Source organism: Vespa mandarinia, chromosome 3 (genome assembly GCF_050613455.1).
Source record: "Vespa mandarinia isolate Hongniang chromosome 3, ASM5061345v1, whole genome shotgun sequence".
Classification (NCBI taxonomy): domain Eukaryota; kingdom Metazoa; phylum Arthropoda; class Insecta; order Hymenoptera; family Vespidae; genus Vespa; species Vespa mandarinia.
Genome location: NC_140812.1, coordinates 10,714,059 through 10,737,500, shown reverse-complemented (window position 1 = coordinate 10,737,500; position 23,442 = coordinate 10,714,059). Strand labels below are relative to the sequence as shown.

The 23,442-nt window shown below is 36.8% G+C and overlaps 2 protein-coding genes across 8 annotated transcripts in view; one reads left to right on the top strand and one right to left on the bottom strand.

Annotated features, from left to right (window-relative positions):
• Positions 1-11,180, top strand: part of LOC118445092 (coagulation factor X) — a 17,433-nt gene extending 6,253 nt beyond the window's left edge. For all 7 annotated transcript variants that reach the window (XM_085656078.1, XM_035874069.2, XM_085656077.1 and 4 more), the window contains 10 exons: positions 7,971-8,064; positions 8,196-8,317; positions 8,386-8,487; positions 8,585-8,715; positions 8,816-8,946; positions 9,020-9,219; positions 9,301-9,435; positions 9,670-9,894; positions 9,965-10,544; positions 11,043-11,180. In XM_085656078.1, coding sequence (XP_085512204.1) covers positions 7,971-8,064; positions 8,196-8,317; positions 8,386-8,487; positions 8,585-8,715; positions 8,816-8,946; positions 9,020-9,219; positions 9,301-9,435; positions 9,670-9,894; positions 9,965-10,258 — 1,434 coding nt within the window. In that variant the 3' untranslated portion in view covers positions 10,259-10,544; positions 11,043-11,180. The remainder of the gene's footprint in view (positions 1-7,970; positions 8,065-8,195; positions 8,318-8,385; positions 8,488-8,584; positions 8,716-8,815; positions 8,947-9,019; positions 9,220-9,300; positions 9,436-9,669; positions 9,895-9,964; positions 10,545-11,042) is intronic.
• nudC (nuclear distribution C, dynein complex regulator) overlaps positions 10,767-23,442 on the bottom strand; it is a 75,722-nt gene continuing 63,046 nt past the window's right edge. The window contains exons 5-7 of the mRNA XM_035874074.2: positions 11,594-11,788; positions 11,278-11,480; positions 10,767-11,195 (exon numbers count right to left, since the gene is read on the bottom strand). Coding sequence (XP_035729967.1) covers positions 11,144-11,195; positions 11,278-11,480; positions 11,594-11,788 — 450 coding nt within the window. The 3' untranslated portion in view covers positions 10,767-11,143. The remainder of the gene's footprint in view (positions 11,196-11,277; positions 11,481-11,593; positions 11,789-23,442) is intronic.

The window sequence follows — 23,442 nt, the reverse complement described above, 5'->3', positions numbered from 1 at the left end:
TGTCTTAGCTCGAACTATACGTTTCTCCGGTCTGTCATGTAGAATTTGTAAGGCAGTACCACAGGGACCGAAGTATGTTAACAGCGGAGATTACATTTCCCAAGAAGCAACGTACCTTGTTACTCCTTAAAAGATGACTAAACGATAAGCTTGTCTTTCCATCCTTGGCGAGAAGAGAGAAAGAAAGAAAGAAAGAGGGAGAGAGGGAGAGGGAGAGAGAGAGAGAGAAAGAGAGAGAGAGATGGAAAAAGCACGCTACAACTTATATTTTTTTCAGTTTGCACGAGCCCGAAAACGAGAGAAGGACGCGAGTGGACCTTCCTCGGCACCCCGTGGAGGATCCTCCTCCCACGGGAGCGAGGGGGAATCCTCCGGTACTCTTTTCGATCCAGCTCGATTAGCTTCTTACGACGTATCGTGACGACTATCGCGTGGAATTTCAGCTCCCTCTTGGCCAGGAAGTATGTAAGACTCGCGATCGATAAAAAGTCGTCGTCGTCACGAAGGAAAGGGAGTATTACGAGAATGATGAGAGGACAGAGAGAAAGATGTCGTCGTACGGTTCTCTAGTAGATTACCAGTTACTTTGTTCAAAATGATCTTTTTTTCTCCTTCTCGATTTTTTTTTTTTCGTTTCTTTTTCCCTATTTTTTTTTTCTTTTCTTTTTCTTCTTAATTTTTCCCTTCGTACTTGTCTCGCGAGACAATGGAAACGTCTTTGAGTTAGGGCGATAAAAAAAAAAGAAAAAAAAAAAATAGGAATATTAGGCAGGAAAATTAGACGTTCAGAATAATCGTAATCGAGAATTGGAATTTATTTTTCCTCGATATCGCAATTTCATTGAGCTGCGGTTCGACTATATTACTCAACATTACGAACACGCATATAGATTCGAATCTCTACGTATCCATTTTCCCTATTCGACTTTGTTTTATAACTTTGTGTTGATAAGAACGAAATCCATAAAACAAAATAGTGCTTGGGAAAATGAAGAAAAAAAAAAAAGAAAAAATATATCATTTTACGAGGTTCGTAAAACGAAAGTTCAACTTAGATTCAAACGGGGAGAGTCATTAGCGGTGGGGCACGTTGCACGTGACATTGTGCAGCTGAGAGCTGAGGCCAAGCAATGCTAGAAGTTTAGCAATCGTTTGCCGTTGCACGTGGAGTGTATATGAATCAAAACAAGTTATTCCGGTATAACTTGTCCGCCTCACAAAGAGCTGCCTTCGTTAATATTGTGTATTAAATAGTGCCACCGTGGTGAGGGCAGCTTTAACGTTTAAATTAATTTGATACTTGCAAATCCACTTAAAAGCGCTTACGAAATGGAATATTTTAATTACGTATGGAAGGGGATCGGTTACAAAGTTAAAAAAAGAAAAAAAGAAAAAAAAAAGAAAATAAAATAAAATATAAAAAGAAAAAGAAAAGAAAAGGAAAGAGAAAGAAAACAAAAAAGAAGGCAAAATACGAATTCGCTTGAATTCACGAAGTAATATATTTTTTATAAAACCATTTTATTAAACCTCATTCCTTTTACTTTCGTTTTCAACGTGAATATTTCAATGTTTCATTAATGGATATCAATATTATCCGATATTTATACGATAAGTGAAATTAATCGTTCCAATTTCGATCAAACCAGGAACGGAATACGATAAGAATGATATAATCGTCGATGCATCGTAAATCGATACGATCGTTTAAGAAAATACAATCGTGTACACGGTATCGGTGATCGTGAACTGCATGCATTAACTGGGTCGATGGATTGTTGCAACGTGAGGAATAAGGAAAGTAAAAAAGAATGAGAAGAAGAAACGGAGTCGCGTCACAATGCATGCATAATCCGACATTACGCGCTTCGAGAACGTTACACTTCGAACACTTTGTTTTTCAAACACTTCCGCTTTTTTGTTTCTCTTTTCCTTTTCTTTGTCTTTTTTTCCCTCCTCTTTCTTTTTCTTTTCCTTCTTTAGTTCGAGACTCGAGGGTTACGTTAAAGAAAAGAAAAGAAAAAAGAAAAAAACAGAACAAAAAAAATAAAAAAAAAAACAGATAAAAGAAAAAAGTTTCGATCAGTTCATCGAAATAAAAAAAAAAAAAAAAAAAGAAAGGATGGATTTTGACGTTAGACAATATAAAAGTGTCTGTCGTGAATGAAAAGGAAAATCTCGTGGGTAGTTGTGCAGTCCATTATCTGGCAAAACTCCGAGAGAGAGTAAGAGAGAGAGAGAGAGAGAGAGAGAGAGAGAGAGACAGAGCGTGATCCCGCTTGATGATACATCTCGAACTTAAAGTCGCTCGTGAGGGACGGTGGTAAGGCCAGTGTCGAGGAACAATGAAGAGCTACACGGTCCTCCGCTTGTATAAAACGACCGTATGGCGGCTGAGAGACGGTGATCCGGAAATAACCGTGGCCATAAACGCAAACCGGACGCGTATATACAACATATATAAAAGACGTAAGGGAAAGACGTAGAGAGAACGAAACGAAGAAAAAGGAAGAAAGACGAATGGTTAGCAACGGTTAAAAGCACGGCAGGTGACTGTTTCTCTTTTGCCAAGACTCGACAACTTCTCCGATCCAAGTGGGCTTAAGCTTTACGACTTCTAAGCTCGAGTTTGTATGATACGTATATATATATATATATATATATATATGTATGTACGTATGTGTGTATGTATATATGTACTTATGTAAGTTTTATTTCTCACGGAATCCTACGGAACTACGAACGAAACACTCGGAAGCACTCGTGATCGCTAAAAGAATTTAAACGTTGGTAACTTCATAAAGTATATAGCCTTTAAACGTGTCCACGTTTTAAAGAAGAACTTGAAACTATCTAATAAGGTTGGATTTTAATAAGAAAAAAGGAAAAAGATGAAAGAAGCTGTTGAACGATCTATCGATCTATTCGATTCTAAACGAACGTTTTTTCCTTTATTGACATCGAAAACAAGAAGCTGGTTGATCGACGGTAATGACTATATTTTATCAATCCGAGCAACCGTTGGTCTCTTCTTCGTTGACGAATGGACGACGGTAAATCACGAGATGATCTCACCCGATGTGTTAAGCTATCGCGAAGAGAGAGAGAGAGAGAGAGAGAGAGAGAGAGAGAGAGAGAGAGAGATAAAGAGAAGTAATAAAGAAACATGGTATCTCGTCAACATCGAACATAGTACATTCGTTTTGATCGACGAGACGATAATCATCCGTTTAAGAGATACATTTACTTACTCCTTAAAGAGTGATTAAAGAAAAAGAAATAAAAAGGAGAGAAGAAATCCACATATAGTCGAACTTACACGAGTATTTTGTAATCCATTGGGAAGGAGGAAAAGGAAATGAAAGTGGGTGGAGATGGACAAAGGGAGGAAGGAGAACGAAGAGGAGTGATAAATGTTCTACGTTTGTAAGATACGTTTGAATATAAAGGAAGAAATCGACGACAATGTTTTCTTCAAGGATAGAAACGTATAGAACTCAATTAAACGATTTAACGTATCATGATCCTTTGATCCATCGGTCATGACATTTGATACTTTGAACTTTAATCCACGCTGGTAGAGTTTAGCGTAATTTATTTCAAACACGTTCAGCTGCAAACTCACACCGAGTCAATGACGGTGAAGTCATTGAAATAGATCTTTACGTAATTGAAAGGATCTTGAAGAAGGGAACTTATTTCGAAGGAACGTTCGTTAAGAAAGGTATCGAGGCTCAGTGCCGAAGATCGTGCCCTTTTCGATCTTACCAGGCTATAAATCAGTTGGCGATCTCGCCATAGCAAGCATTCCATCGTTACGGACGACGTTGGAAGGTAGTGAGAGAGAGAGAGAGAGAGAGAGAGAGAGAGAGAGAGAGAGAGAGAGAAAGAGAGAGGTGCATCTTGCGCTCGAGTCAGAAGGACCTCGCATTAAATCGACGGTAGTCCTACTACACGGTGGAAGAAGAAATGGACGGCCATTTTCGGACGGCCTCTGGACGGGAGACGCTACCATCTAGGGTATAACCGAGGCGTCGTTGTGCAAGAACGGATGCCGGACATTTCGTACTTTACTCCTCTTCTTTTCACCTTGGGATCTTTAGATTTTAGTTTCTTGCTCGCGAAGAAAAATGATATAAATACTTTTAACTAATACCAAGAGTTTTTTTTTCTTCTTCTTCTTTCCTCCCCTCCCTCTCTCTCTCGCTCTCTCTCTTTCTCTTCCATCCGCGTCATAAAGCACATAAGTAGAAATATATTTTCAAGGATCGATAGAACACGTGGAAAAACTTTAATCGAATGAACATCGTCAAGGAAATAGAATCGATATCTATCAACGTTCGTGATCCCTTGTTAACGATGTTTTCTTGATGACGATACTCAAAGATCGATGATAATGCTTTTTTTCTAAGGAAGTCACGCCGACGAAGAAGGAAAAGTCCAACGGCCATCGTCAAAAGTACCGTTTTCCTCGGATGGAAAGCTTCGATTAAGCGCGACACGTTGAACCAACCAGCGGATTCGTCGGCATCGCTGATCGATTCTTTTATGGTGGTTTTCGAGTTACCATCGTCTTTCTGGTAGGCGGCTCGACGATATCTCAAGTTTTCTTCTTTCTCTTTCTCCTTTCTCATTCTCATCCTCATCTCTGGGACTCCTTTACCCCCACAGAATTGTTCTTCCTTTAAGCGTTTCGCGCTTTTTGCTGGATCGTCACCAAGATGTAAGACACCGGCAGGCTTCAGCCTAGTTTGGACACGTCCTCTGCGACGCATACAGATTCCCCTTCGTTCTTTCTCTCTCTCTCTCTCTCTTACACATACACACATATACATACACAGATTCGCACGAGCGCGCGCTCACACACACACACACACACACACACACACACACTCTTTATCTCTTCACGGAGTCTTCCATCTCCGACGACCACCGAGTATATTCTTTCTTTTTCGCTTTCCCTTTTCATTCTCTACGAAGTGGTCGCCTTTTCTGTAGCTCGGAATAAACTTTGAATCGGCGATAATTAACGCAGCCTCACACTCACGAGGATACTCGACGTTTTAATAAGTATGTCTATAAAATATCCATAAAACTTGTGCCATACCAACAAGTAATTTTCTTCTTCTTACGTTTTCTTATTCTTACGTTTTACTTTTATTTTCGAGTGAATTTTTTGTGTGTTTCTGTTAACAAAAAAAAAAAAGAAAAAAAAAGATAAGAAATAAAAGTAAAGAACAAAAGAAAAAGAAAAAAGTAGGTTGGAAAGATAATTATCGATTGTGTCATTAGAGAAGATTATAATACCAACCTTGATTTTTTTCATCTTTTTTTCTCCCTTCTTTTTTGTTTTTGTTCTTGTACTATTTTCATTGAATATATTCGAAATGTAGAGAGATAGAGAGAGAGAGAGAGAGAGAGGGAGAGAAAGATAGAATGAAAAAGAGTATGAATGTAAGTATATATGTATGTACTTACGTAAATTTATAGCGAACATATAACATACGTCCATTATATATTTCGTTTCATACGTGAGCACGATACGTACATACATATATACATACATATATATATACATATCGATCGTAAAGAAGCAACGACAAAAAGCGGGCAATCCATATAAGAACAGAAATCGATTTCAGACGTTCGAATCTGGTCAACGTGCAGATATATTCAGTTATGTATAGATATATTCGATTGCACTTATGTATATAACTTTATATCGATCTGATCGTAATTTGATATCTTATGGATGACATGTTGTATCAATCGAAATCTGCACGTTTATTTAATCGACATATTTGAACGTGATTCTTTGAGTCTAGAGAGGCGAGAAAGGGTGATAAAAAAGAAAAAAAAAAAGAAGGAAAAAAATGGAAAAGAAAAGGGTACTTCGTTAGGGAATTCCTTTATTATTATTAATAACGATCGTTCGTGACGTTTTTTTAATGTACGGCTTAAAAACGAGGTCGATCGAAAAGAGGTAATCAACGTGAGAACCTGTTTTCACACCTTCGTAATAAAAAGAATATATATATATATATATATATATATATATATATATTTATTTATGTACGATAACTGATGATACTTAGGTGTATCGTTAATCCTGAATTCCTAGCTAAGAGGACATCTTCGCATTTCGAAAAGTTGTTTTCTCGTATCGTTATATGCGGATCGACTTGTGGATCTGTTAAGAGTCAAGATAACGATTATAAAAGAAAGAAAAGTAAAGATTTACTGATAATAATTTTATTTTCTTCTGTTGTTATTACGATATATAGATATATATATATATATATATATATATATATATATATATATATCTTAAGTTCTAAGGATTATCATCGTAGAATATCTTTTACAATCCGTTGTTAATCCGTTCGAATGAAAAATATTTCGATTAAATACGATTAAATTGAGAAACGGGAAAGAAATGGATAAACAGATATAAAATTATACTATGTATATATATATATATATAAAACTTCTTTCCATTCGCTCATAATTTATTACATAAATTAGTTTAGAATATGTATGAGCATATTCTTCGATCGTGATACTCGTTACGTTTGCATCTTACATATTCAGTATTAGATTTCTCGGTGTGTCTGAGACGTTCGACCTCGATGAGGTAACTCGGTGAGTTTCGCGTCACCATTTTGCACTGGGGACAATGCAGATGATATAGGAGAGGCGTGGTGTTTTAAAGGGAAGGTTTCGAGCCTACGTCCGATTCCATTTCGAGAGACTTTGAATCTTGTTAATGTCATCGTCTACTGTTACACGATGAAAAATCAATGAATTATACGTTGTGTAACGATAGAATCGAGGACGATTTGACAGTATACCAAAAGGATTTTCTTCAATCTCTCTGTAAATAAGAAAAAAAAAAAGGAAAAAAAAAGAAAAAGAAAAAAAACAGAAAAAAAACATCGTCAATAGAATAGGAAGAATCGCAAATATTTGCTAATGCATTTTATCCTATTGTCAAATAGCTTGAGAAATGCAATGAATTTCTTCGCCAGTAACACACGGAGGCTGTTAAAAAGGGTATAGAGTTTACGCGTGGGCACAAATACATACGAGGACAATTATTATTATTGTTATTATTATTATTATTATTATTATTATTATTATTATTACAAAATGGTCAGAAAAAAGGGACAAATGCATTCCTCTTGCAATTCTCGCCTTAGCTTTTTGATGTCACATCTACGGCGAACACGATCCGTTTTCATGGAGGACAGAAATAAGCATTTAAAAGCGAAAGAGTAGTGAATTGACGGTGACTTTATGCCGTTTTCTACCTACGTTCGGGCAACGTTGTGTAACGCACGATTAAATGGTAAATGGTAGGAAGAATAGGAGGTCGCGGTTACGTCGCAGTATTATTATCAAAGCGACAAATCGAGTTTAATTTTCGATTGATGGTAACAGACGTTACGCATCGGACTTGTACTTATTCGCGAGGTGTTTAGAACGTATCAACCCTCTTTTTCTTCTCTTTTTTTCTTCTTCTTCTTCTTCTTCTTCTTCTTCTTCCATTAACTCCTTCTCGCTTAAGAACCATCGCTATCTCGCAGTGTTTTTGCAATGATCTGCCTACGTGATGGAGAATCTTTATGGCTTCCTTCTCTCTCTCTCTCTCTCTCTCTCGATTTTTTTTTCTATTCACGAATAAGTACTTTATATTTTTTTTTACGTTTCTTGCGAAGAAATACATGTCTTCTAGGTTTTTCTGTTCTCTTTATATTCTCCTATGAAATTCATGTCTTAAAGCAAAACATTCGATCGATCGTGTTTATGACACAGCGAAGATTTAATCACTGAAAGAGAGAGAGAGAGAGAGAGAGAGAGAAGGAGGAAGAAAAAAAAGGACGTCTTATCTAATCGTTTGAAAATTTTCCATTTGTTTTTGTCTTTCTCGGTTCTCGTTTTAAGGACTCATAAAAATCTTTTTATTACAGATTGCGAATCATAGTTCTACGGTGGCTGTAAATGATGACGGCTGGATAGATTCATTTAGTCAGGAAACAATTACGGAGCAATCTTCAAAGACCGGTATATATTATTTTTAATAACAAAATTTATAATTACTCCATTTTCTTTTCTTCGTTTTTTTTTTCTTTTTGAAAAAAAATTTTTTTTTGTGTTTTTTTTTTTTAATATTTTTCTTCTTTTACATTTACCAGGATCCTCGAAATTATCTTATTTTACTAATTGGAGCGAATGGTCGGTCTGCGATCGACACTGTTCACAAAATCGTGTTAGAAGATGCATGACGAAGAGTCAATGTGGAACCACTGTACTTAGAGTAAGTATCAATTTTATCGAAGGAATCGTCAGATCATTATATAAAAAATATATTGTTATATTCGACAGGAAGAACGTACTTGTGAGCATAAAAGAAAAGGACGTAGAAGAAGATGCAAGCAACGTCAACGTCGAGGACGATGGAAAACAGATAAATTCCACGTGGTACAGGTGAATATTAAAGATTTATCAGAAAATAATTTTTAATATAAAAGATCGTCGAATGTAAAGATTTTCAATCTATCAATTATAAATGACAACTTCATAGTTGCCAAAGGAAGCCGCGCCTAGACATGGTAGAAGAAGAGGTACCGATGTCAAGGATCAATTTAGCAGTCATTATGGTAAATGGAGCAAATGGTCTCCGTGTACAAGGTTATGCACTACGCAACGTCACAGGCAAGTTGATTAATTCCAGATCGAATGCGGTACGAATGATAACAAATTATTCTCAATTTATTTGTTTGTCTCTTTTTTTTTTTCTTTTATTAATTTAAAGATGGTGTAGAAAACCTGGCATCTGTGGTCGCGACGTAATACGAGAGAGTGCTTATTGTTACGTCGAGGGTAGCTTTTGCCAAAGATGGATACATCGAAAAATTCGTGGGAGTCGAGAGGAAGATAACGATGGTAAAGATATGTCAATGAATTGTCGATGGATAATATCTTCGTGGGTTAGACTAATGTTAGATATTTATTATAGACGTGATATTGGACGAGTATGAATTGAATCCCAACGCCGTCGACAGTTTCGTTCCTGAAAAGACTCAACCAACTTGGAAATGCGGAGTTATGAATCCTCAGAAAAATTCTAGGCTTTCTTATTTCACTCGAATCATCGGTGGTCGTCCAGCTGTTCCAGGAGCTTGGCCATGGCAGGTGGCTGTATTGAACAGATTTCACGTAGGTTTTATCGAGATAGAGAATTTTATTTATTAGCCGAGCTAGTCGTTTAAATTTTTATCGCACAGTCTTATTCTATAGGAAGCATTTTGCGGAGGAACTCTGGTCTCTCCGAAATGGGTCTTGACTGCCGCCCACTGCATAAGAAAACGCTTGTACGTTCGTATCGGTGAACACGATTTAACGGTGAAGGAGGGCACTGAACTGGAGCTCAGGGTACTTGTTCTCGCATGCTTATCCCCTTTAAAGTAACTAAGTGTATATATATATATACATACGATTGTCTGTATATATATATATATATATATATATATATATACAGACAATATATATATATATATATATATATATATATATATATATATCTCATACATATGGTGGTTGAAGTGGTCGTACCATGAAGCAATTACTGTGGTACACGTTATGGCTAACACGGTATAATCGTTGCAGGTGGACTCGGTAGTAATACATCCAGAATACGACGCTGATACTGTTGATAACGACGTTGCTATGTTACGTCTTCCAGTTAATTTGACTCCTTCTCCCTCGAGAGGGATCGCTTGTCTTCCAGCGCCAAAACAACTTTTGCCAACGAATCAGTTGTGTACCATTTTAGGTTGGGGCAAGTCCAAAGTGACCGATGATTTTGGTACAGACATTCTTCACGAGGCTAAGGTATATAAATTCATTAACTTTCAAATTTTATTTTTTGAAGAAAGTGATAATTTATTTTTTTCTCTCATAGATACCTATAGTTTCACCAGAAACTTGTCGACAAGTTTATGTGGATTATAGAATAACTGATAATATGTTTTGTGCCGGTTATCGTCGTGGAAAAATGGATTCCTGTGCTGGTGACAGTGGTGGACCTTTGCTGTGCAGAGATCCTCGAAGACCCGATCACGGTTGGACTATTTTTGGTATTACTAGTTTTGGGGAAGGTTGTGGGAAACGTGGAAAATTTGGAATTTATGCCAAGCTGCCCAATTACGTTAGGTGGATTACGAGAGTCATGAAACAGGACGACGAACGTAATTAGAGAGACGATTTGAGAATACAATGTATTATAAACTTTCAGCGAGAACTTGGCAAACTTCTTCAGCGAAGATTTCAACGATGTGATCGTAATATTTGTCGACAGTGTTGTATTATATTGAAAAAGTGCATAAAGTGCTGAGTGATGTCTAACTTTAACTCTTAGGTTAATAAATAGAAGGCGGTTACTAAAAACGTAGAGAGACAGACATTAGATAAACGTTGTTAGTGTAGCCTCGTTAGAAACATTCTTCTAATTTTCGCCATTTTTACGAACTTTTTTAAGCGAGGTATAGAAGAATAATCTAAATTTTTTTTTTCTTTTATATATATATATATATATATATATATATATATATATAATCCAAACGATTCACAGTTTGTTGCATTCGCAAATTCTTTATTTGATCATAAGAAATGTAATGTCTACAATGATAAGTGTAAATGAAAATTATTACATTTGTGCAGCCTGTCTGTCTTTGTTGTCAATTCGTCAATCTGTTCAGTTCACGTATAGGTATGAGAAATGCGTGTGATTGATTGAACATAAGTATAAAAAGAAATGTTTAACTTGAAAAGATAGTTCTCTGTTTTAAAACAGTTAAAATCGATTCGACGTAATAGAGTGCTGCCCTCCTCTATAGCATTCTTTCATTACAAACAGATTATGTATGCCTTTTCGTACAGAATCTCTTTGTTCGAAGAAAGCCAAACATGAAGGTTGCTACAAAGATAGCCAACGGAATAAAAAGAATAATACGTTTTTCAACGTATTCGACTTTTTACAGGCCGGTGTGTACGTACATCAACGGGTTACAGGACAATCGCCATATAAGGATGAAATGCGTTCATATTCAACGACTTCTGATCGAATCGATTATAAAGTATTTTAATTAAATTTGCACTTTGAGAAGTCCATCTCTGGATGCTGCTCCATGAATCTGAAAACGATAACAGTATCAGATAAGGTAAAGATTCGCGAAAACCATGACTGATTATACTTCAGATAAACTCGAATCTTACTTTTTTATCACGTCTTGCTTCTTCTGTTCGTCCGAAGTCGGCAAACCAAGTTCCTTTTGTCTTTGATCATACATCATCTTCTCGACGAGGCCTCTGGTTTCACCATCAAGGTCGGACAATTTACTTGGTTCAGGATTCACTTTCTTCGTGCTAATCTCTGGATCGCAAGTGACCACGTGAGCCCACCATTGCATTTTATTAACCTACGATCAACGTAGATCCATTTGAGAATATTACACGAAATTAATATTGTTGTTTAATACGAACAAATTGAAATTCGATAAATGATAATTGAGAAAGAGATTTTTTTATTGACCTTTTCCAAATTGATCAGAAGCACTTTCCCATCTTCTATAACCCACGTAGATTCTTCTAATTTGACCTCGTGCGGGAAATCACCGTCAATGATCGGTGGTTGTCCTTTCACCCCACAGGTAAGATGTTTCTTCGTGATCGTTACCGACACGTCTTTCGGCCTGGCCGAGAAGTTCACTTTCAGTGGCACTCTGATCTATAAGAAACAATATCGATTTTTTAATATAATGACTCGTTTAAAATAAAGTACGAAGTAATTAATTTTTAATAATCGATACGAAAGTAATGAGATTTTCTCCCTCCTCTCCTGCCCCCACTCATTTCTCATCATTTACTCGGAGATCGATGTGACTTACACAATCGGTCGTGATCATTCGACGAATTACATTCGCAAAATTTTAAGGCGCGATCGCATAACACGACGTAAAACAAGTGATCCGTATAACCCGTGATACGTTAAAAAAGAAATGAGAAAAAAAAAAGAAAACAAATAAATAAATAAAAAGATATCGAAAAGAGAGAACCCCCGTGGTCCCGCTCGACCCCTATGGAGGATCTCAATGGTAAGAGAAAAGAAGTTGGCGACGATTGATCGATCGTAGAAAGGGAGTTACGATCGTTCTGCACGAACGATCTTTCAGGCCTTCTGCAATGTATCTCGTTCTTTCGTGGGATCTCGAACGATCTCGTATGACATGACCTCGATAAACACCAACCCAGAACGCAACGGGATGGATTTGGGAAACGATTCGGACTACAATGATGGTCGACCTTCGGTCTTATGGAAGAAGACCTTGAACGAGTTAGAGACCGCATTGGTAAAACTCTTTCGCTTTCTTAAGGCTCTCAAATGTTAAATGGTGGAAGAGAAAGACGATGATATCGTAATGGCTACGTGACACGCGAGATGGCAAAGGTCCTGCCGTGTTCCTGGCTTCTCCGTGCCCGTCTCATTTTGCTTTAATTGCTGAGAGAAGGGGAATCATTGATTTGGATCTTGGCAGCGGGTTAAACGTCGTCGTCGTCGTCGTCGTCGTCGTCGGTGAAGGGTCAAGCGTGGACCGGTCACGCTGCAGAAAAGGGGACCTACATGGGCCAGCATGATCTAGAAGCTAGATCGAATCTCTCCTTAAACTAAATTAAAGCGATTTAATTATACGTACTCGCGGCCGATTCTATTGCGATATCTTAAAGGTCAAGAGTATTTTTCTTTGTGATCTCGATAATCATGATAGGAAAAGAATCAACAACGACGTGTCCCCTTAGATCGAAATTATTAGATAAAACTTTTGCGAATTTTTCATCGTAACGCTGTGAAGAAGAAGAAGAAGAAGAAAAAGAAGAAGAAGAAGAAGAAACAGAGGAAGCAGAAGAAGAAGATTAAGAGGAAGACTGTTAGCGGATATTGTACGTGATAAATTATTTTTTTTTTTTTTACAACGATAGCCTTCGGTTTTCTACAGAAGTTACACAATGACGTAACGTGGCTTATTTTCGAACTGTCGATGCATTTGTCGTTTACATCATCATCGTTAAGATCATCGATATTATTTACTTCCTCTTTCTCTTTTTTCTCTCTCCTTTTTTTTATTTTTTTATTTTTTTATTTTTATTTTTTTTTTTAACGATTAGCAACGACAAATACGTTAATGGTAATAATTCGACGATAACGTAGTCTTCTTCGTTAGATATTTCGAGACCAAATCAAGATCTTTCTCGGACTATTACATGTACTATAGTTATTATGAAAAAAAAGAAAAAAGTCTTACGAAAAAAAAGAAAAAAAAAAAAAAAAAGAAAAAAAGAACAAGAAAAGATCTATATACGAGATCACGCAAATATGTGATTTCCAAATGAGATTCGAAAGGTTGGTTTACTACTACGTCGTATCAGGCTATTTCGATCGATCCTTCTTCATCATGCCATGGGAAATAATCTTGGTAAGAAGCGAGCACCATAAATATCGTTAAAAAAAGGTCTACGCGTATTCAATTTAAAAATCCTAGATGATCCATCGACCGTGGTTCACTGAATGTCGCAATTCTTGGTATAATCGTAGGCAATGAGCGGAGCTCGTTGGATAGAAAAGAACAAGAAGTAAAAAAAGAAAAAGAAGAAAAAAAAAAAAGAAAAAGAAAGAAGAAGGGAATAAGCAGAGGCAGAGAATCGGTCAAAACTATGGCTACTTGGCGTGTAAGCGAGCATGAGGATCATCATTCTCGCGAAGACGCGTCAGACGCGTTCTTGGGTTTCCAGCGTGACGACAAACGCGCGAGCGGTGCCAAGAGCTATGGAGAGCCGGGTGCACCGGTGCGTGGAAACGGATCATGGCTACAGACTTTGTGCTCGACGTTAACAAAGTGGAATATCATTATAAAGAAGGCAAACGAATACGGACGACGACGACGACGACGACGACAACGACGACGACGACGACGACGACGACGACGACGACGACGACGACGACGACGACGACGACGACGACGACGACGTCAGCGACGACGATGGTCAACTGAACGAGTAAAAAAAAAAAGAAAAAGAAAAAAGAGAAAGAAAACGCACATAACAACAACAAAAATTTATTACGATAAGAGCTTTGCTATATGTTATGCATAAAATAAAATAAAAAAGAAAAGAAAAGAAAAAGGAAAGAAAAGAAATAAGAGATTCGTTATTGTCGAATTTCTTAATTAAATAACAGTAATTATAATTATACATTATATTTTGACGGAGTTAAGCGCTTAATTATCGTGGTTGGAATATCTCACGTTTACAAGGAACGGATGTTTCCTTATATTTTTGGTGTCGATATTTTGCACGGTTCGTGAGCTAGGTGAACTTAAACGTGAAATTAAACGAGAGAGCTCGTTAATCGCGAAACATACAAGTTTTAAATGTAATTTACTTTGTTTTACTCGGCTCACGCGGCTTTATTCACCGCTCGTTGAGAGATAAAAAAACCAAAACTTGTTCTCATTGTCTTTCATTGCAATATAATATTATGTAATTATATAATTTCGCTGTGATGTTAAAGAGATTATATAACAGTTTCGAAGGAATGATTTTGAGCATATGAAATTTTCGAAGAGAGATCCTTATCGAAGTAAAACTTCATTGAACTAGAAAAGATATTCGTGACTTATTTTAACACATTGTTTCATTCTTCCGTATATTTATCAGTATAGAATATAAAAATTCCATTTTACGAAATATACATATACATATATATATATATACAATCGGCAACGTTCCGGATTTGTCTTCTTCTTCTATCTCTCTCTTTTTCTTTTTATTTTTATTTTTTTTCTTTAACATGATACCCGCATAAAACGGTGTCGATATTCATCCACGTTCGCAACGAGAAACTTGCGAAATTTGCATTCGAGAAAGACCCAAGATGGATATGTAAAGTACTTATCCATTCCCGTAGATATTATTGGTCAGCCAGTCGCAGCACGATCATTCGCTAAGATTATACGAACTTAATAGGAAATCATCCGCTTCGAGATCTCGGTGATCTTTTTATAATTTATTTCATTAAAAAGGTCTCGTTGTACGAAACAATGACTTCTTATCTAACGCAAATATCCGCAAAGGTAACCAATGAAACTAGCAATTACATGTTCAAAGCTATCCTTGAATTTGTTGAAACAAAGAAAGGCAAACGCAACGATAAACGATAAAGTTTCTCTCTCTCTCTCTTTCTCTTTTTTCTCTCCTTAAAAAATTTTCTTTTTTCTTATTTTTTTCTTTCTTTCTTTCCCCCTTCGTCTTCACCCTCATACATTATCCAGAGAGTAGTAGTTTATCCATCGGTCGGTCGAGTTGCGATACGAAAAATCTATCGACAATAAATAATTATTCTAAATGATACGACGAAAGCGTAGAAAACTCGTCAATGACGCTCGTTCGTTATTGTAGCGATCGTCGCAGCAGCATACGCGACTTCGAAGGTTGCGATCGGTCGTCAAGAATCGATTTATTTGGCGCTTCGCCGGAATCCTTGATACTAACTAAGGATCGGCCACGTAGCTAATGATTGCGTAAACGAATAGTTCATTCGTTGCTCATGCCGTCGAATTTCTGTGGATTTTTCGAAACGAGGTCCGTCGATCTCGTATAAATAATCTATAATAAATAGATTTTGAGAAATCAACGGAAGCGATAAAAATCTTCACGAAGCTACGCTCTTTCATTATTTCTGAATGTTTCGAATTGGCTAACATTAATTAATTATTAAAAATATAAAATAACGAAGAATAAAAAGAAGAAGAAAAAGAAGAAGAAAAAGAAGAAGAAGAAGAAGAAGAAGAAGAAGAAGAAAGAAGGAAAAGCAACAAATTAATTTTTATCGAGCATAATGTCAATTCAAACATAGAAATCACATTTCATCGTGATCGAAGGACGATACTGTAATGCAAACAAAACGAGCCCCTAGTAAGGTTCCATTGATTTATCCAGACAACGATTATCGGAAGATACTTTGGAGAAGCTTCAGAGAAATAGATATTAGAAGAAGTCGGCCTTCTTCCAAATGAAGGAAGATATTCGATCTACGCAACGATAACGAAACAATTTTCAAAGGAGATAGAGATATAACGCTTCTCTTTGTGTGAGTTTCTCGCGAGTAAGAAACGTGTCTTTGCATCGATTAGATCGTACCAAGGCTCTTATTCTTTCGTAGTAATAGATATTTTAATATTCACGTCGTAAGCTGAGACTGATGAAATAGATGAGACATATATAGGTGTTAAACGTTATATTGGTTATCGAAGAAGATTAAAATACTGTTTTCTATTTATATGTATATATATATATATATATATATATTTTTTTTTTCTTTTTCTTTAATTTTTTATATAAATTATAATTTCAAAAGGAAGATGATGATGAACCATCTTTTAAAATCGCCAATTGCACGTAGTACCTAAGAGGATTCATTCAAGTACGAATTAAGATGTCATTCTTAGAACATGATTTGTCATCGATCACGAGCCACAAGAAGACGTTTCAACAACGAGTCTGATAGTACGACCATACACGTACCATTCTAACTACAAACAATGTTGCATTTTAATAGTTATTATTATGATAATAAGTGGAAGCTTAATAGACGTAGTTCGACGATAATCGTTCGTTTATCAATGTCCACGAACATTGGATGTCTTTTCATTCAAACGATTGCTTGGCTGGCTAAGCTAACTGGCTATTGTCGATACGTCGACGAACGCATTTACATCGTTTATGAAGCGATCATCTTCAAACGGCTTTTGCACTTTTTACGCTCGCATTTTATGATAACTACTTCGCGGAAGAAAAACAGGAAAGATCATGGTTCTTTCGTTGATCGTGGGCTGTACATATGTGTGCGTATATATATATATATATATAAATCTTTTCTTTCTTTTAATTCTACACATTAGCGTTATAAAGAAACCGCTAACTTTTTTTAATTCTGGAATTCCATCGGAAGATACCGGTTTATATATACAGTCATAGTGTTTAATGAAGTTAGATAATCCGTTATAATTGTCGTTTGAAGACTATCAAGGTGGGCTTTTTTGTTCTTTTTTTTTTTTTTTTTATGGGATTGATGTAATCGGTATAGACCTAAATGAATAATAAATAAAATCTTTCTATGGGCTATAGAGCAAAAGGATATTTCTTTTCTTTTTCTTTTTCTTATTTAATTACAAAGCATAGAGACAGTAAACAAAATTCGACGCGAGATAGAATTTGTCCGACGCATTGAATTTTTTTTAATCACGATTGGAGTTGTCACAGAGGACGTTAATGTTATTAAAGAGATAATGAGATGATACATATGCCTTATTAGATTCAGTGTCACCGAGTAAACGTAAACATTTTTCTCTCGATTGAACTTCGTTTTTCTTCTCTACGTAGGATCGATTTTCTCTCTCTCTCTTTCTCTCTCTCTTTCTTTTCTTCTTCTTCTTTTTTTTCTTTCATGCAGGTGTCGTTTTACGATCGTCATCGACGAGACACGTGTAAAAATAAACGCGGACAGATCTATATCCGGTTGTCAATAAAGATTAAATGTCCGTATACGGTCGGTGATAAGTGGGATCTAATCGTTTCAGGTTAGCTATAGAAATGATACTAGTTTTTAAATGGTATTTATTTTATTCATTTTTCTTTTTCTCTTCCTCTTTATATTATTCGAGTTATATATTCGACGAAGAAAAGAGAAAAAGGAAAAAAAAAGAGAAAGAACAGACAATTCTTAGCCTTTTCTTTTCTTTTCATTTCCATTTATTTTTTTTTTTTTTTTTTTTTTTTTTTTTTTTTTTTTGAAGACTCGAGTTAATGAAAAATTCGAGTCTGCAAATCGGAGTTTCGAATTCCGTTTCGATGAAGGTGGTTTCTCAGCGAAATCGGTGGTACCGGGCCAAAGGCAAAAATTCCAGGAGGTCAGACCGGTTCCTCCCGAAAAATTGGCGCCGAGCTGACCACGTTTCGGGTCAAAGAACGGCCTTGCCTCTCTCGTCCGTCGTTCCTCTTTAGACCCCTTGGCCAATTCCTTCGACTCGGCTCCTCGTGTTTTTCGCGTCCTCGCTCTCCTCCTCCTCCTCCTCCTCCTCCTCCTACTCCTACTCCTCCTCTTCCTTCTCCATTTTTTTTCTCTTTTTTTCTTTATACCATCTCTGCACTCATGTCGACTTCACTCGCACGAGTTCGCACCTCAGCCAAGACATCAGTGGCGTAACGACAGCTCGAAAGATGAAAGGAAGAGTGGGAAATAACAGGAGAGAAAGAGAGAAAAAAGAAAAAGTAGAAAAAGTCAAAAACCATGAGGATAATGTTGCGAGATAATTTTACGCAAAGATTTGTCATCGTTTACTCATTAAGAAAACATCGCGGTATGCATCAGATATCGTGGATAATTTACCTTCCTTTAATGAGTCGAAACATCGAAAACGTGTACGTAATATTTATTAGGAACAAAAATTGATCGAGCAGATTTTCACTGTTTCTCTTTCTAAAACAGATTGAGAGATAGACACATAGAAGAAAGAGAAGAAGAAGAAGAAAAAAAAAAAAAAAAAAAAGAAAAAAGAGGAAGAGTGGAAAGAAGAAGATAATTCGAGCAGCGACTCGAGAAAGCGCGAAACGTGTTGTAATCGCTTGAACTCGATCGTTATGAGATCGTTCGTGATTCGCTGAGACTACTCGTTTATGGATTACTACTCTATGTATGTATAAAAAAAAAAAAATATATATATATATATGTAAGAAGAAATGAACGGTAGAGAGTCTCGCGTCAAGTTACGCGATCCGTTAACCTCAATTTTACCCGAATCCCGAGAGTTTACCTCGAGAAAGCTTGACTTTGAGGTATTCGATGCGCCGATATATACCTACCTACCTACCTACCAGTCCTCCTCTGATCGGATATATAATTGTATCGGTCCGTGTTTATTTTTAAACGGGCCTTGAGATATTTCGAGATATCTCGAACGATTTTTAAGCTGTACGCGAATATATACGAACGAATTCAAAGCGTATACGCCAACAAGGTATTGACGTTGTAGAAACGACGGACAACAATAACAATAACAATAACAATAACAACAACAACAACAACAACAATAACAACAACAACAGCAGCAACAGTAATAGCAGCACCAGCAATAGCAACAACAACAACAAGAATAACGACGACAACGAGGATGACGATGGAACGCGATTCTTGCGTAAGCATCTTCTTCGGAGTAGCTGGAGAACAAAGTTGACGATATGGTAGTGGGGGAGGTGGCGGTAAAGAAGAAGAAGAAGGAGGAGGAGGAGGAGGAGGCGGCCGCCAAAAGTGAAATCGAGAAATGGAAGAGGACGAAGTCAAGGAGGCGTGCCGCCTCCTTCGTATTATCTGGAAATGGGAAGTAAGAGCGATAGCTCACTTAAGAAGCTGTCGATAAATTACAACCCTCTTCTCACTTTTTTTTCTTTCTTATTCGTCTTTTTAACTCGAAACTTCCGTTTTTCCGGCGCCTTTGTTTGTCTTTGTTCTTTTCTTTGTCGTGTCGTTCATCGTATCCATCACCGTTAAGACTACGAAAGATAAAACTTTCGTATAAAGCTGCGATGAATCTCATCGCAATTGATATGTCCCACTGTGATACAACATGAGAAAGAAGGAAAGAAAGAAGGAAAGAAAGAGAAAGAGAAAGAGAAAGAGAGAGAGAGAGAGAGAGAGAGAGAGAGAGAGAGAGAGAGAGAGAGAGAGAGAGAGGATAACCTTGACAAACTCAAAGGAGTGCACGCGCTACGCGAAACTCACTTTTGTACGATTCGATTTCTGTTTTAATCGCTCTCTACCTCTCTCTCTCTCTCTATCTATCTCTTTACCACCACAATTTTTTTGCATTAACGCGTATCTTATATAATACACTTTGCACGTAGAAACGGAAGGCAATCGATCAAACTCGTCATCGCGAGAAAGAGAGACAGAGAAAGAAAAATAAATAGATAGTGACAAACTACTTTACTGTTAGCTGTGTCGTTGTTGTTGAAGGGCGACAATGTTGATGAGGATAGTAACAGCATGTTTAGAGATATGCGTTACATAATCCATCAAAGAAAAAACTCAAGAGAATATAGTTGATTATCGAGACACACGCGAATATAAAATGAACGTTCGAAAATTCGAGAGGAAATTAATATTATTTTCGTCGAAATCATTGACAAATATTTGATAAGTTTTTACGGGTAAATAATCTACCCTCGAGATCGATCGATCGAATTTTAAACGACTAGATAGATAAATTCGAACGCAAAAATTATACCGCTTATTTCGTATATTAATCAACGCGCTAATGTACCTTTTCGTAAAGTTTATTGAATTTACAATGAATAAAGGTCGTATATATTGCTGATGGTTAATTTTGTACAAGGCGAAAGTTTGTCGAATTTTTCTATACGTTTTAAATGCCAACTTAGTTGTCCAATTCGAGCTATAAATTTTGAGGAACATAAAAATTCTAGAGAGAGAGAGAAAGAAAGAAAGAAAGAAATAAAGAAAAAAGAGAAACAGAAACAGAAAGAGAAAGAGAGAGAGAGAGAGAGAGAGAGAGAGAGAGAAAGAGAACGACACACACAAAGGGAAAAGACGTTTTTCGTTTCTGCCAAAAGGAATATTACAACTTCCTTGTAAAATAGCGAGTTTCGCGCAGAGAAATCCATCGCGTATGGTTACCGATAAATCGTGATGCGATTAAACCATCACGCTAAATGCATAATTATACGTTGGTCGTTAGACTCACGTCTATTACCATACCGCGCCGTAATTCATGTAACGCACGTGGTGTTTGGTCGATGGAATCGACCAAAAAAAAGAGAGAGGAAAAAAAAGAAAAAGAAAAAAGAAAGGAAAAAAAAAGTAAAAGAGAGGGAGAGAGAGAGAGAGAGAGAGAAAGAAAGAAGGAAAGAAAGTAAAGGAAGAAAGAGAGAAAGAAATGATGGTGTGGCAGCTCATTATACGCCGAAAGTAGGTAATAATTATTTCGCTTAGCGGGACAATGACATTTCTATTGCGCAAGCATCAATACTCGTTAAATAATTGCAACGTTTAGTCTCCTCCTCTTTCGAATGGGCTACCTTTAAGAGCAATTTCGTGTTCCCGATAAGTCTCGTTTAAAACTTCTATTCTCTTCCGTACACGACGAACATATAATAATATTTTATATATGTATGTATGTACGTCTGTCTCACGTGTACACTTATTATTAATACCATTATCTTGCATCAGAACCTTCTACCAGCTATTACTAAAACCGCTGCTGCTTGCCACCCGCTACCACTACCGATCATTATACGATGATCCTCATCATGGTTACCAGGCGTTTCTGCATTACGAACGCAACAACAAGCAAAGATCGACGGATTCCAGTTATTACGAGAAACCGATTGTCGTTCCTGACAGACCTTTTTCTCTCCTTTTTTTTTTAACGACGAGAATGAGGATACGTGCATGCCGGTGACCGCAAGTTAATCGCCGGTCATCCAAGTTAACGCGAGTATTGGGAAAGGATATCGATCCGGGTTAATGATTATTACGTACCCCATCTCCCCTCCCACTTTTCCTTTCCTTACCTCATAAAACTTGCAATAATAATCGCTATTTAAGAGAATTTTCTACTTTATTTATTTTTTCTTTCTTTTCTTTTTTCTTCTCTTTTTTTTTTTCTTTTTTTTTTTTACAATATCGAATCAGGATACACCGCTTTGATTCTCAAATAACGTTTATAAACCGGAGAACGAACGACGATATATAGCCATACAAATTGGTTCCTCACGATGAAAGTCATTCGGCTTTGAGAAAGGATATATATCGTGATTTGGGTCAGTGTGCATCTTGCGCGAGTCGATCGAATTATTACTCAATGATGATCGTTACCGTTTCTTCGTTCGAGCAAGATTCGAAAAGAGATCGACGATCGATGTATATATAATCTTCAGAAATAACTGTTACTTTTTGCGTGATCGAACTATTTCACTATACGAAAGAAAAAGAAAGAGAGAGAGAAAAAAAAAGAAGAAAAGAAAAAGAAAAAAAAAAAGAAAGAAAGAAAAAAGAAAAAAAAAAGAAAGAAAAAAGAAAGAAAAAAGAAAAAAAAAATAATAACTCTCACAAGACGTTTCTATCATTATTCTGACATTCCCAATGTGATCCAACATCGAACGGCAAGAAGATAAAATAATAATAGTAGCTAAGTAACACAACCTTTATCCCTCATGAAAGGATATATTCTCTAGATACGAAGAAATAAGAAACGAGGACAATTCTTATCCTTAGTGGTCAATAACTTGCGAGGATCATTAACGTCTTTCGATGGGAATACATACATCGAGTAAAGTGACGTACGGACACATATGGGATGGATACTCCGGCATACGGTGGTTCGAAGAGACCAATCGCATTGGGAAACGACTGGAGGTTGATCCGGGTCGCTTCTTCTTCTTCTTCTTCATATATACGTACGAGAACGTACGACCCTCTCTCTCTCTCTCTCTCTATCCTTTTCTCTCTTCCACGCACACATACTCCTTCTTCTCCTTCTCTTTCTCTCATTAAACATCCTATGGTGACACTACGTCGGGTGTCAAGGATTATGAAGGATCAAATGAAAAAGGCAGAGTAGTTAAAACGATGAAACTAGTAACGAAGCGCAATATAGCGATACACAGCCTATACCAAGATTTATTGGATTATTTGCGTATATGTTACAAGGTTGACCGATACGAGTGACAACGCATACGGCGGCAACGGCGGCGTCGGCGGCGTCGACATCGTTGAATCCTGGATGATGACTACGTCATCGGTTTCTCTCCTCTTCCGCTGAACGCGAGTCGTAGTATTGTGTATCCGGTCATCAGAGAGTAACACGTCGAGCACAACGCACCAAGGCACGCCGGAGAATCGATTGAAAGAAGAGAGACTCGATTATATTTCTCTTCGGGTCGACGATCCTTTACAACCTTGTCCTCGAAATACGAATTTTTTTTTTTCGCAAGAGTCACGATCTGTTTTCTTTTTTTTTTTTTTATCATTGTTTTTCCTTTCTTCCCTTTTCTTATTTTTCCGTCTTTCATTTCTTATTCTTTATTTATTTTCGTTTTATCTTTCTTACCTTTTTATCATACGAATTACGTATCGTCGATTAAATATTCGTACTTATTATTTACTCTTATTCGTTCCAATGAAATTCTTAATTCTTTCGAAATTATCCATTTATTTTGACTTTTTCGATGAATCGTATAAAAATCCCATAGAGAAGTGTAGACTCGTTTGATTCGATGAATACATCATATAGTTCTGTTATTTCGCAAAAT